This window comes from Echiichthys vipera, assembly GCF_963691815.1.
Source record: "Echiichthys vipera genome assembly, chromosome: 1".
NCBI lineage: Eukaryota > Metazoa > Chordata > Actinopteri > Perciformes > Trachinidae > Echiichthys > Echiichthys vipera.
This window is the reverse complement of record NC_139826.1, coordinates 26,305,539-26,320,363: the sequence shown is the minus strand read 5'-3', so window position 1 is coordinate 26,320,363 and position 14,825 is coordinate 26,305,539. Positions and strand designations below refer to the sequence as shown.

Sequence of the window (14,825 nt, the reverse complement as noted above, 5' to 3'; positions counted from 1 at the left end):
TTTTTGTTTACAGGCTTAAAATGAAAATGAATTAAACAGACATTTAAGTTAGCTGTATTTATATTAATATATATAGTATTTATATTGTGGAAGCATTTCTAAGTCTTACAACAAGCCTGTATTTCACATTAAGTTAATTAAGCTTTAGTAACAGTTTATAACAATTCTGCTTTATTTATCAAATATCGATCACATAATATCGGCATCTCATAGTCTTAGTAGTAACGTTATGTAGCCTACACCTAGCAAACATGTCTTTAACTTGAAACATTTACTTTGAGTATTTCTATTTAATGACTTAAATCTTCTTAATTTCAGTAAGAAATATTGTTTTTTTTTGCATTTGTTATTTTCTTAAACAGTTAAACGTCTCATTGAGATTAAAATGTCTTTTTCAAGAGTGATGTGGCCACCACAGCATTATGAACAGTTACAATAAATACAAATAGACAAAAACAACAGTAATAAACTACAAATGAGAAAGAACAATATCCAGCTAAAACTCGATTAATAATTAAAAGTTATAAAGCATTAAAACCCTTTTGAAAAAAAATGTCAGCAACAAATTCAGGAGCAAACAGACTAAGAATACTTACCAAACAGGATGCACACCACACATGCAGCAGACCACATTGTAAATGTCCTCAAATACAAGCAGGCAACCACTCCAAATAATAGTAGTAATAAAATCCACTTTGTTTTATCCTGTTGATGTAGTAGAGATAATTATCTGAGGCAGGAGAACAGGGTTGAGAACAGGCATCATATTGGTGAAGTCATGGATGTAGGGTGAACTGCACAGAGTCAATAATCAACAAGCAGTTGTTCATCCTTCACACTTCATCTTTACCCAGCAGGCGCCAGGTGATGATTCCTCTCACATGCCACTCTGCTCTCTGAGGCTGCGGGCTCCTCCCCTCCGCTTCTACCTGCAACTCTACACCTGCTCTGAAAGCAGCGTAATTAAGGACACCGGTAAAAGGGGGAAAAGTAGGTGCGAAATGAAGGCTGTGAAACGCAGAACGGATTTCGGCAACAAGCCCGGCCATCGGTGCTAAATAATTAATGGAGTGTGTTGATTAACTCCTGGGTCTGAAACCTGAGTCCTGTCAAGAGGAGCCAGAAGACACCAGACTGACTGCTGGAGGATTTACAAGACATCTGCTGCAAATACTCAGGAGGAACCCCCCACACACAGCCCAACATACTGAAAACCATTTTAACAATAACCCATTTAAATAGCATACTGTAATCAGTCTACAATAAAAACGGCCATTTCTTTTAATGGTTCCTACATATCAAAAGTACTTCAATGGTGGGTTCCTATACGTTGTTTAAATGGCTCTAAGTCATTATAATCCATTTTAAGTTACACATTCAGTGATAACGTTAATGTTTTACTTTCTTAAAGGAATAATTCACCCTCGAAATGATTTGCATATCAATTACTCATCCAGTGTTACCTTGAATTCTTAAAGAAAAATTGCTTTTCCTCTCACGCCTCCAGTGAACGAAGAATCCAACAACAGAGCAAAGTATTGATGATTGGAATACTCATTACTCTAAAACTAAATTTTCTGTTTTTCTTTATTCTTAGTCTATCGTGGAGGCATTCAAGACAAACTTTATGTTGTAGACCTATATGTTGTAGACCTTTAATTCTACTTCAACCCATAAAATAAGTCTGTTCCTATTATTTTAAACAGATGGGGAAATACTCAGAGCTGCAACTTTCTCCTCACCCATAAGCCTAAATATAACTGTTCAAATGTTACACTGTAAGATTCCTCTCTTCTCTCAAATCGTCGCACATCTTCAACACCACCTCAGACAGTCCAGAGAAATAAAAACAAAGGGCATGCAAGAGGTTTTTAACTTTAAAACTTTGTTTCAGAAATTCAATGTAACTGTATATACACTTTACAATAGCATATAGCCTGACGGCTAACAAAGATGTCTTAAAACATTTTTAAATACATCTTCAGCACAAAAAGCAATTCTTGCCCGTAAAATGGCTTAACGATATTGGAGGAAAAAATAAATCATTAACACGATTGCTCTTTTCTGCAGAAAAAGTGCCATGATTAAAATTTAATTCAGGACTTTCCCACAAAGCAAGCGGTATTCTCTACATGCTAAGTTTAACAGTTCAGTGACATTGCGCTAAACTAAACATACAGATATTTGTAAGAAAAAAAACCACTCCATCTGATGTAAAGTTAAATCTTCATTAATACATTTAAAAAGTAGATATGACATGCCTTTTGAAATTAAAAATACAAAAGATTTTCCTTTCAGGATTTTTTTTTTTTTTAAACATGAAGCTGCATGTATTGTACAACACTCAGTGTACAATAAACTGGTAATGCACATAAAAATGAGCTGGATGAGAAGTATCAAATGCCTCCCACCGATCCTTCAGACACAAGCCACGACGGATAATTAAACATAATTACGCTGAGGGGACGAGCTCACCGGGGCTACATCGCACACTCAAGATGAGGCTTGCATACTGAAAAATGGCAGGAGGTCAGGGGGGCGGGGCTACCGTGGTGGGACTTCAAGACATGTTTACTCTTCCACGCACATTGTTCTTGCCTCCTCCGCAACATGTGAATGGCCGACACAAGCTGCCATCCCTCATCTGTTTTGTTCTAGTTGATGAGAGAACAAGGAACTCGGAAAGACACTTGAGACTTCACCCCATGTACAATTTACATTCATAGTCATGTGTACTCATAACATTATGTCTGAGCAAACACCATTGTGCCCTGTAACAATTTTAGTTGAATACAAACTAATTTTAATTTCTGGAGAGTTACTAACCTCTGGTGGAAAAAAAAGGCAGACAGGTGGGTGCTGAACAGATGGAAACCATCTCTGAACAGAACCTGCGTTAAATGAGCAGCAGGGATTGTTTGGGCAGGGCACAGCAGGATTCACCTGGCAATTTTACTCATGAGGGGTACAACTCAATGGAACCACAGTACACAACACATACAGCACACCAAGAAAAGAAAAATAGAGGAAGGCTGGGTGACTCCAGGGTTCAGTATCTGCAGAGCTTTGAGGTCTGATTGTCTCTTTCCATCTATGCATTTTGGGGGTTAGAGCGCAGGGAAAGGGATTTGTCAGGAGGGGAGAGTCATATGGCACTGTACAGGCAACCTAGACAAATCCAAACACTCACATTTGCGTTAACATAAAATGCACTTGGATTCAAACTGAACAAGAACTGGAAAAGTTTCAACAACGCATGCCAAATTGTCACGGAGATTCAAGTAAATTCTTGAGGGTTTGGGGCGATGACAGAAATCAGCCGAGCCTTTTAGTTTTCTGTCTTTTCCTCCCAGGTTTAGGATTGTAAGGATGCCAACAAAACATCTACATCTATGCCTACTGTTTGTCTCACTATTAAATAAATTAAGTTGAAACAACAGAGGAGTAAAATGACAGTTTGGCTCGAGTGTCCAGGCTGATGTTGGGCAGAAACACATTCATATAGTTACCATTCTTAAACACAAGGCTTTAAACTGCACTACACATTTAAAAAAAAAAAAAGAGAACAAAAGCGTAAAAGTACAAAGTAAAAAATATGAAACAGGAAGTGAAATGTAAAACAGTATGTTGCTGGTGCCAGATATGGCTGGTACAGGGTCTGGCCATAGATTACCATGGGTAGACTTCATGACACACTGGCAGAGATGTGCTACATTAGTCATAATGCTACTGCCATCAAAATACACTTTACAATTAAAAGAAACAGAGCTCTGATTTAAGCCAGAATACTTGATTAGGAGTAAAAGACAATACTGTGATTATAGACAAATGACAAATCAAACACTATTATTAAAGAAAGGTCAACATTGACACTTTGAAAATGAATGCCCTCAAACCTTTACAATGTCAGATTAACAGGAAAGGAGATTCTTAATCCTAACATTTAATAAAGAAGCAATGTGTCAACAGTGAAGCCAACACATCAATTCATCAAAAGTCTATTTGTTAGAACGAGAACAAACTATACTTAGTCCTGGATTAATTCCTTTTAATTTGACTATGCAGTGGACTGTCGTCATTCATATGCACCCATGTTCTCCTTATAGGAAAAAGCTTACAATAAAAACTTACACGACCCCTTTAAAAACATTATATCTTACAAACAGAAGCAAAACATTTTAAAACGCTATCTTTTCTTTTTAAAACACCAGTTTTACCAGAAAAAAACTGCAACCAACAACAGAAACTTGACTCAGCTACGGAGGAATGTATATGATTTTAAAGGCTACCGATTGTAGGTTTGCCAAACACCAAATCAGTGTGTGTGTGTGTGTGTGGCTTGGAGTAAACATACACACATGCACAAATTGATTTACAGGCCAGTCATTCCTGCTGGAAAGGGTCTGTAGCCACAGAGCGTGGTTATTCATCAGTGCCAACAGCGTGAGCACCAGCGGTTGGTTAGGGTTCAGGGACTCGGTCGGGGTGGAGTTCCTCTTTACCAGGTGGCTTTTTCAAATCCACCAAACCAGCACCAAGACCTCAGAATTTTTAGTGTGGAGGAGATATCCGGCTCCACAGCTGGAGAGTCAGTCAAAAAGAGGCTTGTTCATAGCGTGTGTATTTTCATCTATACATTTAGAAAATTTCATCCAGATCTTTAAAAAATGTTTTTCTTTTCAAGTTTGTTGAAAAGCTACGGCGGATTTTAAAAACAAAAAAAGTAAAGAGGCTTAAATTTAACAGTAATGGCAATGTTGTGGTTTGTAATCCAAAGAGGGGCTTTTTACACGCATGTTGTCTTCAGTCTTTTCATGTTGTCCCATTTTGAGAGACTGGTCAAGTTCAATCAGGGGGCAACAAGTCGTGAAGTCGGAACCTCTCCCGAACGTGCGGCCGCACATCCTCATTCTAAGGAGTTCAACAGACGGGACAACGATGAAAGGAGGAGATAAAAGAACAACTTAGATTCACTGAAATAGTAAAACATTACTCTGATGCAGCTGCTTTTATAGGTCTGACAATAGCTTTTGAACAGTGGGACATCTTACCATCTCAACCAACATCTCCAGGAAGGGCACCAGCTTCAGCAGCTCATTGTCATTCTTGTCCATGAACCAGCTCTCTATGGGAATCCCATTGGACAACTGTTGGGACGAAAAACCATGTCAATTTTGATTAAATGAGTGATGTCTTTGTATTTTTAACCAACCTCAACTTAATCTCTCAATTGTAACAAGATAACTCAAATCAAGACCCCTGTGGTTTTCTCACACTAATGTCACAACACATTCTTGCACTATAATGAAATATAGCATTAAGCTTCAGGGAAAACATGCTGAGAAGTAGAGCCCTGCAAGGTTTTTTTTTCTTAATTCTGACCTTTAGCACACGCTCCCGCAGGGCACCACAAACAAAGATTAACAATTTTGTGTCTTCTCCCATCCGCGGGAAATTACATTATTTTACTGTTTGTACTATAAAGATACATAGCTGATGGTAATAAAGAAGCAAAATTACATTTTAGTTCATAACTACATTTCGCTTTGTGGTAATTAATCGGAGCAACACATGGAAATGTCAGGTTCTTTTGTATTTTTTTAATTGTCTAAAATGTTTCCTTTGGTTGAATTTGGTGACAATTACTGTTGATAACCAAATCTCTAGTGTGATGTTCACCTGATATGCAAAGGCTTGTGGTGAATTGTCGATGATGATGGTCTTTGACAGATCTCTGCCCAAGATGTTGAGGTCCTTGATGTAATTTCCCTGGACGCAGACACAATGCTCACGAAACAACCTGTGTCTACAGTTACAGTAGAGAATGAAAGGAAAGAGGGGGGGAGAGAAACAAGAAAATCAATCAGTGACAAGGTCAGGGTCATCAATAATTCAGAAAAACCACAACACTGACACCTGGACAGCAGCACATGCCAACATCGGTGGCGCACACAGCTTTTTGAGCTTGACCTCTTTTCATTCAGGCTAGCACAGCTTTCAAGTTTATTGTGCAATTACAACACACCGTACCTTACTAGCTGCTTTTTAGGATCCAAGATGTTGAGCAGTTTGTCTGCATACACCTTTTTAGAAGCCGTAAAAAGGATGATCTAGGAAAAGGAGGAGAAAAAACTGATTTATTTCCCATTCTGATATCAATAGGATTGATTAAGAGGAGTAGACGGGTTATATTTACCTCATAGATTTGAGACATGCGTTCCAGAAACTCTCTAAAGAACGGCCTCAGACGCACATACACCTGCACATGACAATAGACCACAGGTAAGCAAACATTTATGATCCAAACATACAATTCTTACTGCAGGTCAACATGTGTTTTATTGAAATAATGTTCATTTTCTCTAACTGTATGACAAGTTTGTTTATGTACACCTTCCTCAAAGTGAGGCTTTTTTTTTTTTTTTTTTACAAATGACACCCTATCCCCATCTAGTGGCGTCATGTAATACATAGAGCGAAAGATTCCTCTAACACAGAACTGACCTGGTAAATGACATCTTGAAAGAGGACAGGGAAGGTAAGTGCTGCGTCCTCCAGCTCATTTAAACTGCAGTGAACCAACGTTTCATCCTAATAAACAAAATAAAAACAGAAAAAATACAGATGTCAATCTTATGACATCTTTCAAAATGTCTACAGAGCTGCAATAAAATTGTTAAATTTGTTGTTGTATACTATATATAACTGACCAGGTCTAAGACCAAAGAGAATTCAGGCGTGCTGCGTGTCTTCAGTGGTAGGGCAGGCTTTCGAGTGAGCTGCTCTTCCGTCAGTGGAGGGACGTGCTTGATAAAGAAATACCTAAAAATCGGCAGAACATCACACATACTTTAAAACATTTAAACCACAATATTCTAAGCAAGGTAGAATACTTTGTCAGGTCAAATTTGTCAGTTCTACTGCTAGCTTTATTGCATTGTTGTAGGTTAGGGGGTCAGGTTGCCTTACCTTTGGTTTTGACTATGTCAAATCAAATGTCTCACAATTATGCAAATGACACTCGAAGAATTATTTGTCCCACCCCTTGCTCATGCTTATCCCACTTCCCCTTGTTTTCCAAATATCAACATTCTCGTTTTGTTTTGTTAAACTGTTTTCAATGGGGTCTGACATTGTTTTACTTACGGGTCAAAGACTTCCCAGTCTTCTTCATAGGTTGCCTCTGGTGGTACTGTGGTGGGAGGAGCTTCCACATATGCCATATCTGGACTAGAGCCTGGAGCTTGGACCACAACAAAAACAAAATATTAAAAACGACTAGATGAGAAAAAGTAACGCAAGTTCAAATAACTTCAACATCAATTCAAACTCAATTGATTTAGAACCAGGTGTCCGTAGCTGCAATCCCTACCTGTGAGGGGTGGAAGGTCAGCATCAGCACAGAGCTCTCCCTCCCTTGTCGTGGGAGATACCTCAGGGATGTGGGGAGGCCGCATAGGCGGCAGCTGTGATACACTAGAGTAGAAGTTAGTGGTGGCACACAGTTCCTGTGTGGATATGGCCGTGCTGGTGGGCATCTCCACAGCTTGCTCTATGTCCAGCTGCTTGACTATCTCCTCGGCCTCCAAAGCCTGGTCTGGAGAGTCTGAGCCAGGGGAGGCTGAAAAAGAAATACAAAGAAATTGATTCATGTCTTTTGTTTCACCAATCAGAATGCAACACTATAATTAAACATTTTAGTAAAGGGTTTTAGCATGATGCTAGCCATGGATCAAATAGGCTACCTCAGGGTCTGCTTACCATTTTTAGCTGGTGAAAAGAAGTTGAAAACAGGGGAGAAGATGGTCCCAAGGAGGGTTGTTCTGGGAGGGCTGGTGGGGACATCAACGGCTGTCGTCTCCTCCAGACTGCCATTGGGCTTCTCCTTACTCCTGTCATGATTTGTTGCCTCTGAAGAGGAGAAGGTTTAAGAGAGTTAACAGAGACAAGGGGAATATAAAGACAAGTGACTGTTTTTTTTCCTTTCAGGACCACTCACGTCCATTGAGGGAGCCTCTCCTGCCAACCCTGCTGATAGTCCTACGGGGTGTGTTGGTGTTCGGGGTTGTAGAGGTGATCAGGTTGTTGTCCACATCACAGTGGAGGCGCGTCTTCTTGGCTGGGCTCTCCTGCTGCACCTTAAGGAGACAAGACATCATGCAGTAAAACAGTTGTAATTAAATTAAAACAGTCAGGGTTGTCTCAGATGAAAGTAGACAGTGACAGGTGAAATCTTTGGTCAATCAAAAATAGTCCAGACCTAGATCAAACTAAGAGACACATCACAAACAGCTACAAACAAATCTGCATTTTCCTAAATTATTATACCCATCTTGTATGGTGTGACGTACAATGAACCTGGAAGATCCTAGTTATCATGTACTATATTGAGGCTATGAGATATCAATAATCAGAAAGTAGGCTAAAGTAAAAGTAAAACATTCATTTATTTTTATTCAGGTTGTGAAGGAATTAAACAATAGATAAGGATAGGCAAGAAAAAAACTGAAGCAAGATGCTACAAGTCAAAAATTAGGACTTAATGAGAAAATGCATAAAGGACCATGAAGTGAAAGTAAAATCATCAATAACGCCCCGTCTCTTTCCAGAGGAAAAGCCTTTTTTGGCCTGCCTGACTCTTCCACTTGTTACTGCCTCCTGTTCCTGCACACCAACTCTGTGAGCAAGAACCTAAAATTAGAACAGTCCACGTTCTCAGACAAGCTGCTGCATTCCTCCAGACATTTCTAGGGAAACCTGACACTCTACATCCAGAAACACTGTATTTAACACAGTGACCTGGTGTGCACAGTGCTTAAGAGTTTTAAAACAGAAATACCAAAAAAGCTAAGGCAGTACTGTTAAACCAAACACACAGAGAACAATAATTTAATGCTTCCAGAAGGGGAAGAACTCAATAATGAAAAAAAAAAAATGTATGTGACCAGTGAGGTAGTTACCTTGACAGCATTTCCTCTGATGAACTTCTTGATGGTGGAGAACAAGCCTCTCCCGCCACTTGTAGGAGTGTCCTCTTCTACTTCTGAATGCCTCCGCTTTGTACGGGATGGGCGGCTTGCCAGACTGGGGTCCGGCTCCTGCTGAGACGCCTTACGCATTCTCAGCCTCATTGTTTTAGCAGTCACATGTAAGGCTGTTTAAAAAAAAGAATAATAAAAATTCAGACAGGTTAAGATGGCAGTAAAAGGAAATGAATGACCGTACAATCAAGGAAACGCATCAAAGCAAACACTGAAGCGTTAAGGAGGACAAACATGTTGTTCCAACAGTCTTAACGGCTTTAACTTTTAAAATGGATGGGCTAAGTCTGTGTTGTATCTTTCTGTAGTGGGGTAATACTGGTGCATTTTCTGCTAACATCTGGATGCATTCAAGATCCTGTTTCACTTACATCACAAAGGATCATGGCAGCCACAGCTGGCTTTACTTCCATTTGTACAGTAAAAAAAAAGAAACATTCCTCAGGATCTATACACACTTATAATTAGCGATGCACATGATAGAGGATCAATGTTTAAGTAACTGAAAAACTGTAAACATGGACAAAGATCTGATGAGCTGAAACCTATCTGAAGGAAATACACTCCTTTTCCCTAAAGCTGTGGGATATAATTGGTCAGAGTTGTCTTCCAGTATGTACGGGGAAAACTAAAAAACAATTCACAATGAACATGAATTGTCTGTCAATCATGCAAGCCCTATGCGCTTATGTAACAGCAACTGGCTGAGTATGTGTCTGGACACATCCACAACCTTTCAGAAACCCTAAACACACAATAGAACCCTGCACGACATACAGTAAATCTCACACACTGTAAATGTCCTTCACTACCTCTGTTTTACATGTATACAGGGGTGTATCCATAAACGCACCAGAGGTATATATGCTGCTGCTCAATCGTGCATGCTGAAAAAAAAAAAAAAGACCAATGGGTGCTTTAAGAGAGCTTCAGAGTATATGGTAACATGAAAGTAACAAGCAGGCAGCGAAAGTGGGACAAGCCTGAAAGTAAATTTACATGATGTAGTAGATTGAGAAGGATGCGCTCCCTGATATTATAGTGTCAAACATAGTCCTCAAATAAAATACTCTTTTGGCTATTAAAAAAAATGTCAGCTGCACAGGAACATTTATTCAAGAGAAATGAGAAAAAGAGAAAAAACAACTGAAATTGAAAATGATAATCCAATTTATATACAAGATTTTCTGACATAATTTAATAAATACAAACCGTGAGAGATAAAAGTCAGATGACCTGAGCTTTGGGCCATCTGAAAATGTTTTGGTTTTGCTGTTTTTAAAAGATCAGATTTACAGACAAACTTGTGAGTACAACTTTGGGCTATTTTCGCTTTTCAGATAAATTGCTTGATGTTAACCATATTTCTTTTGCATGACAAAAAAAATGAAGGTATTTTAATTTGGCTGAAAGCTATACAAAACAAAAATGTATAGTAGTCCATTAAATCCAACATGTCATTTTCGATCAGCTGACCATAAGCCTTTTTTAATGTTGCTTAGTGTTTTAAAAAATGCAGAGGACGTCACTTGATGCTTTTGGAAATGATTTAACCCTTAAGAGCCAACCAAAACAACCATTTACAATATGGATATAGACATCACAACACTGACACCGTCCTTTATAAGTTAACCACAGTAAAAAAGTAACGCATGTTGCAAACATCCTCCTTGACTATCCACTCCATGAGATTGTCCCTGTAATGTGATTAACTTAAGTCTATCAGACATTTTTACAGAGGTTGTTCCGGGAAATACTACTACATTAAGCAATTAATTTGTATGTAGTGTTGTGATAGACGGATATCCTTTTTTTAAAAGTGTATCGGTATCGGCCGATGCGGGTTACTGCGTTCGCCAATATTTTTTTCCTGGGATTATTTAAGGACAGGCGTCCACATGCAGCTCTGTGTTGCTGGAGACGCCTTTTTTAAGTTCAATATATGTTCCTTTTATTTAAAAATTGAGACTTGTAAACATTTGTTGTCATCACTGTGTCATTTTTATGATGTAAATAAAGGGAGCAAAAGTAGTATGGGCTCCAAAGAATCGGCAGTCCTTATTGGTCATCGGCTAAGGCTGATGGGGGGGGGGGGGGGGGGGGGGGGAAATACGGTGTTGGCATCAGCCCTAAAAATATCCATATCGGTCGATCCCCATTGTAATACTTATCTTTTCTGGATTTCCCTTTCCTGCTTGAATTCATTTCAAATGTAGTATGAACAACACACAAGATTCTCCTGTTTCTGCTCATGGTTCCTACTTGGTTCCAAAGTAAATTCAAGCACCTTTCAAGCATTTCAAGGTTCATTTGCATGCTTTTCAAGCTCCTTACAGCTGTGATAAACTACATATTTCTATATAATACAATACTCAGTATACTTATTAGAGCACTTGTTCATCACATTAAATTAGATGTTACTGTCCTATAAAGAACCAACATGTTTCAGACAGCTTTGTACAGAGGAATGACAAAGGAAAACTAACTTGACTACTAGATCAACAAAAATATAGACACTAACTATTTTTTATTATCTGTTGATCATAAAAAGTAATTTTTCATGAATAAATGTCAGAATATGCTGGTTCCAGTCTCTCAAATATGGATATCTTATTTTCTCTGTTATATCGTGTGTCATCCCTTATAACGTACATTTCAAGCTCTTTATTCTAAATCCAAGCACTTTTCAAACCTTGAACACGCCACACTAACATTCAAGTGTGTTCAAGGATTTCCAGCACCCGTACGGACCCTGTTTGTGCTGAATAAAGTGCCCGCTATAGTAACTGTATGATTAAATCTCGCCGCGGCTTGCATGGCAACAACGCCATGGCTGCTAAACATCCATCTCTCTAGGAAGTCACCCCACTAACTACGGATCATGCACATAGCTAGGTACGAGCAGGAGACTGAGCGGGAAATAGGAATATGCATGCCACTGAGACTGGAGAAACAAGCAGGGCCTCGCTTGTTCAACCATCCCCTCTGCAAAAATGAAAAATAAAAAAATCAGGAGGCAATGGTTATTAAATTAACTGGCCTAACAAGCTGCTAAATCATATACTAACGCTAACTGAGAATGCACGACACATTCAGTCCTGTCGTTTAACGTGTAACGTTTGTGAAGTTGTAGTGAAGTAATCACGACTAGCAAGCTTCGCAGCTAGGTTAACGTTAGCTCAACGATGCTAAGCTAACGCTACCAAAAACAAACTACAAGCGGTCAGGACTTATGCAGGTGTACAACATAGCTTTGTATAAATATAACAGTTTATTTAAACATAGTAATATTTTACAAGTGGTGCCTGCAGTGTGAAGACAAAACAGTTACAGTTAAATCCACTGAGTAGCGTTATGTTAGCATTTCATCAAGACGAGCCCAAACAGGCTAGTTAGCACGGCAGTTGAACCAAATCACGTTAAAATGATTAACCTGACGTAAGGAACGTTAGTAAACTCAACAGGCGTTAGGTTTGCTGAGTAACTGCCTTCTTTAACTATATACAGGGTTAATTAATCTTTTGCGTTATTTGGTGAGTTAAAGTCGACAAACATCAATCAAAACAAGCTAACACGGAATATGAACATTATCCCAATTGTAAACATTGATCCCGTCGACGTTACATTCAAGTTAGCAGTGCAGTTGATGGGGTTTAATTAATTTAATGTGGTGACGACACGCGAACATTGGAATTATATTGAAATAAAGTGTGTTCGGGAGCTAATGTGACGTTAACGTAAAACAGCGTTACCTGGACGACATTAACTTCCGCGGAAGGTAACTTACCGTCACATTAACTGCTCATTATGTTAACACAAACAGTTACACGTTGTATGATTGATAGTATTTATTGAATAGCTTAGTTACAACGCGGGAGACAAAATTAACTAAAGATGTCGAGTGAACCAGGAATTAGCCAGGTCCGGCGGTAGGCCGTGTTTTAGCGGTAGGTAACTTAGCTTAGCATCATAGCTTAGCGTTAACGCAACCTAGCCTTCGTGAAAAACCGCTTCGGGCTAACAGATGAACACACGGGTAGCGAAGGAGAATATTTACCCTGTCGTTAGCCAACATTAACATAGACGACAAATGAACGAGCACGGTTGGTTGCCGACTTACTTTACAGTGACCCTGCAGTGTCTGTCGATAACGACTCAAGATCGACTAACCATCACAACAGAGAGGCAGTGGTTTGTTTTCGTGATCTGATCCAGACTTTTTCCCCGTGTATCTTCTTCTCAAGGGCCGCCGTCTCCGAAACGACACATCGTTGTGCTACCAGGCGCCATTTCCCGCCTCTGCTCGGTCTCTACAAGGCGAGATACCCGTATGTGACACAGACACACCCCCTTACCTCTGAAAAACATCAGCCAGTCTGCAGAGAACACTATCGCTGGCCTTTTTCTTCTCAAGATTTGACTAATGAGGTAGAGAAGTGTCCATCGTGTGGTTGTCAATGACTGGAAATTCCAAAGGTCAACAATAAATGGAGGCCCATTTCCGCCAGTGTGATTAAAACAGGTCCTCTAAGTCATTATAATGAGTTAGTATCTCAAAATAATGACAAACTTTCTCAAAATACTGACTTAGTATCTCTAAATAATGAGAAACTTTCTAAAGATACTGACTTAGTATTTCAAAATAATGAGAAACTTTCTAAAGATAATGACTTAGTATCTCAAAATAATGAGAAACTTTCTAAAGATAATGACTTAGTATCTCTAAATAATGAGAAACTTTCTAAAGATAATGACTTAGTATCTCTAAATAATGAGAAACTTTCTCAAGATAATGACTTAGTATCTCTAAATAATGAGAAACTTTCTCAAGATAATGTCTTAGTATTTCAAAATAATGAGAAACTCTCAAGATAATGACTTAGTATTTCAAAATAATGAGAAACTTTCTAAAGATAATGACTTAGTATCTCTAAATAATGAGAAACTTTCTCAAGATAATGTCTTAGTATTTCAAAATAATGAGAAACTTTCTAAAGATAATGACTTAGTATTTCAAAATAATGAGAAACTTTCTCAAGATAATGTCTTAGTATCTCAAAATAATGAGAAACTTTCTCAAGATAATGTCTTAGTATCTCAAAATAATGAGAAACTTTCTCAAGATAATGACTTAGTATCTCAAAATAATGAGAAACTTTCTCAAGATAATGTCTTAGTATTTCAAAATAATGAGAAACTTTCTAAAATACTGACTTAGTATCTCTAAATAATGAGAAACTTTCTCAAGATAATGTCTTAGTATTTCAAAATAATGAGAAACTTTCTAAAGATAATGACTTAGTATTTCAAAATAATGAGAAACTTTCTAAAGATAATGTCTTAGTATTTCAAAATAATGAGAAACTTTCTAAAGATAATGACTTAGTATTTCAAAATAATGAGAAACTTTCTAAAGATAATGTCTTAGTATTTCAAAATAATGAGAAACTTTCTAAAGATAATGACTTAGTATTTCAAAATAATGAGAAACTTTCTAAAGATAATGTCTTAGTATCTCAAAATAATGAGAAACGTTCAAAATGAGAAACTTTCCCAAGATAATGTCTTAGTATCTCAAAATAATGAGAAACTCTCTTGAAGTAACCACAGTATTTCAAAACAATGAGGAACTCTCTCAATATGTCTTAGCATCTCAAAATAATAACTTAAGGATCCTTTTTTTCAACACTAGTGGATACAGGCTTCCATTACAATCAATCGGACATTTAAGCATTTCTTGTTGAAAATATTCAACATATGTTTGATCACCACTGAAAAGAAATG

At 38.1% G+C, this 14,825-nt stretch overlaps 1 protein-coding gene across 2 annotated transcripts; it reads right to left on the bottom strand.

Moving 5' to 3' along the window:
* Window positions 1–1,855: 1,855 nt before the first annotated feature.
* ctdspl2b (CTD (carboxy-terminal domain, RNA polymerase II, polypeptide A) small phosphatase like 2b) lies at window positions 1,856–13,337 on the bottom strand. Of its 2 annotated transcripts, none has more exons than XM_083918911.1 (13): window positions 13,212–13,337; window positions 8,961–9,154; window positions 8,000–8,138; window positions 7,762–7,911; window positions 7,373–7,621; window positions 7,147–7,243; window positions 6,711–6,822; window positions 6,505–6,591; window positions 6,197–6,259; window positions 6,031–6,110; window positions 5,680–5,806; window positions 5,052–5,147; window positions 1,856–4,911 (listed from the first exon to the last, which is right to left on the bottom strand). In XM_083918911.1, exons 2-13 carry the CDS (start codon window positions 9,129–9,131, stop codon window positions 4,846–4,848), a joined length of 1,437 nt encoding a protein of 478 aa, XP_083775037.1. In that variant the 5' UTR covers window positions 9,132–9,154; window positions 13,212–13,337; the 3' UTR covers window positions 1,856–4,845. The 2 variants fall into 2 exon arrangements, with proteins under 2 accessions (XP_083775037.1, XP_083775036.1); XM_083918910.1 differs by having other exon boundaries at window positions 13,162–13,330.
* Between the last annotated feature and the right edge of the window lie 1,488 nt (window positions 13,338–14,825).

Excerpts from the sequence above, each read along its gene's own strand:
- ctdspl2b (XM_083918911.1), bottom strand. The coding sequence starts at position 9,131 with ATGAGGCTGAGAATGCGTAAGGCGTCTCAGCAGGAGCCGGACCCCAGT. Across the intron at positions 7,912-7,999 it reads GAGAGGCTCCCTCAATGGAC|AGGCAACAAATCATGACAGG; the intron begins GTGAGTGGTCCT and ends TCTCCTCTTCAG. Across the intron at positions 6,592-6,710 it reads TCTCTTTGGTCTTAGACCTG|GATGAAACGTTGGTTCACTG; the intron begins GTCAGTTATATA and ends TTTGTTTATTAG.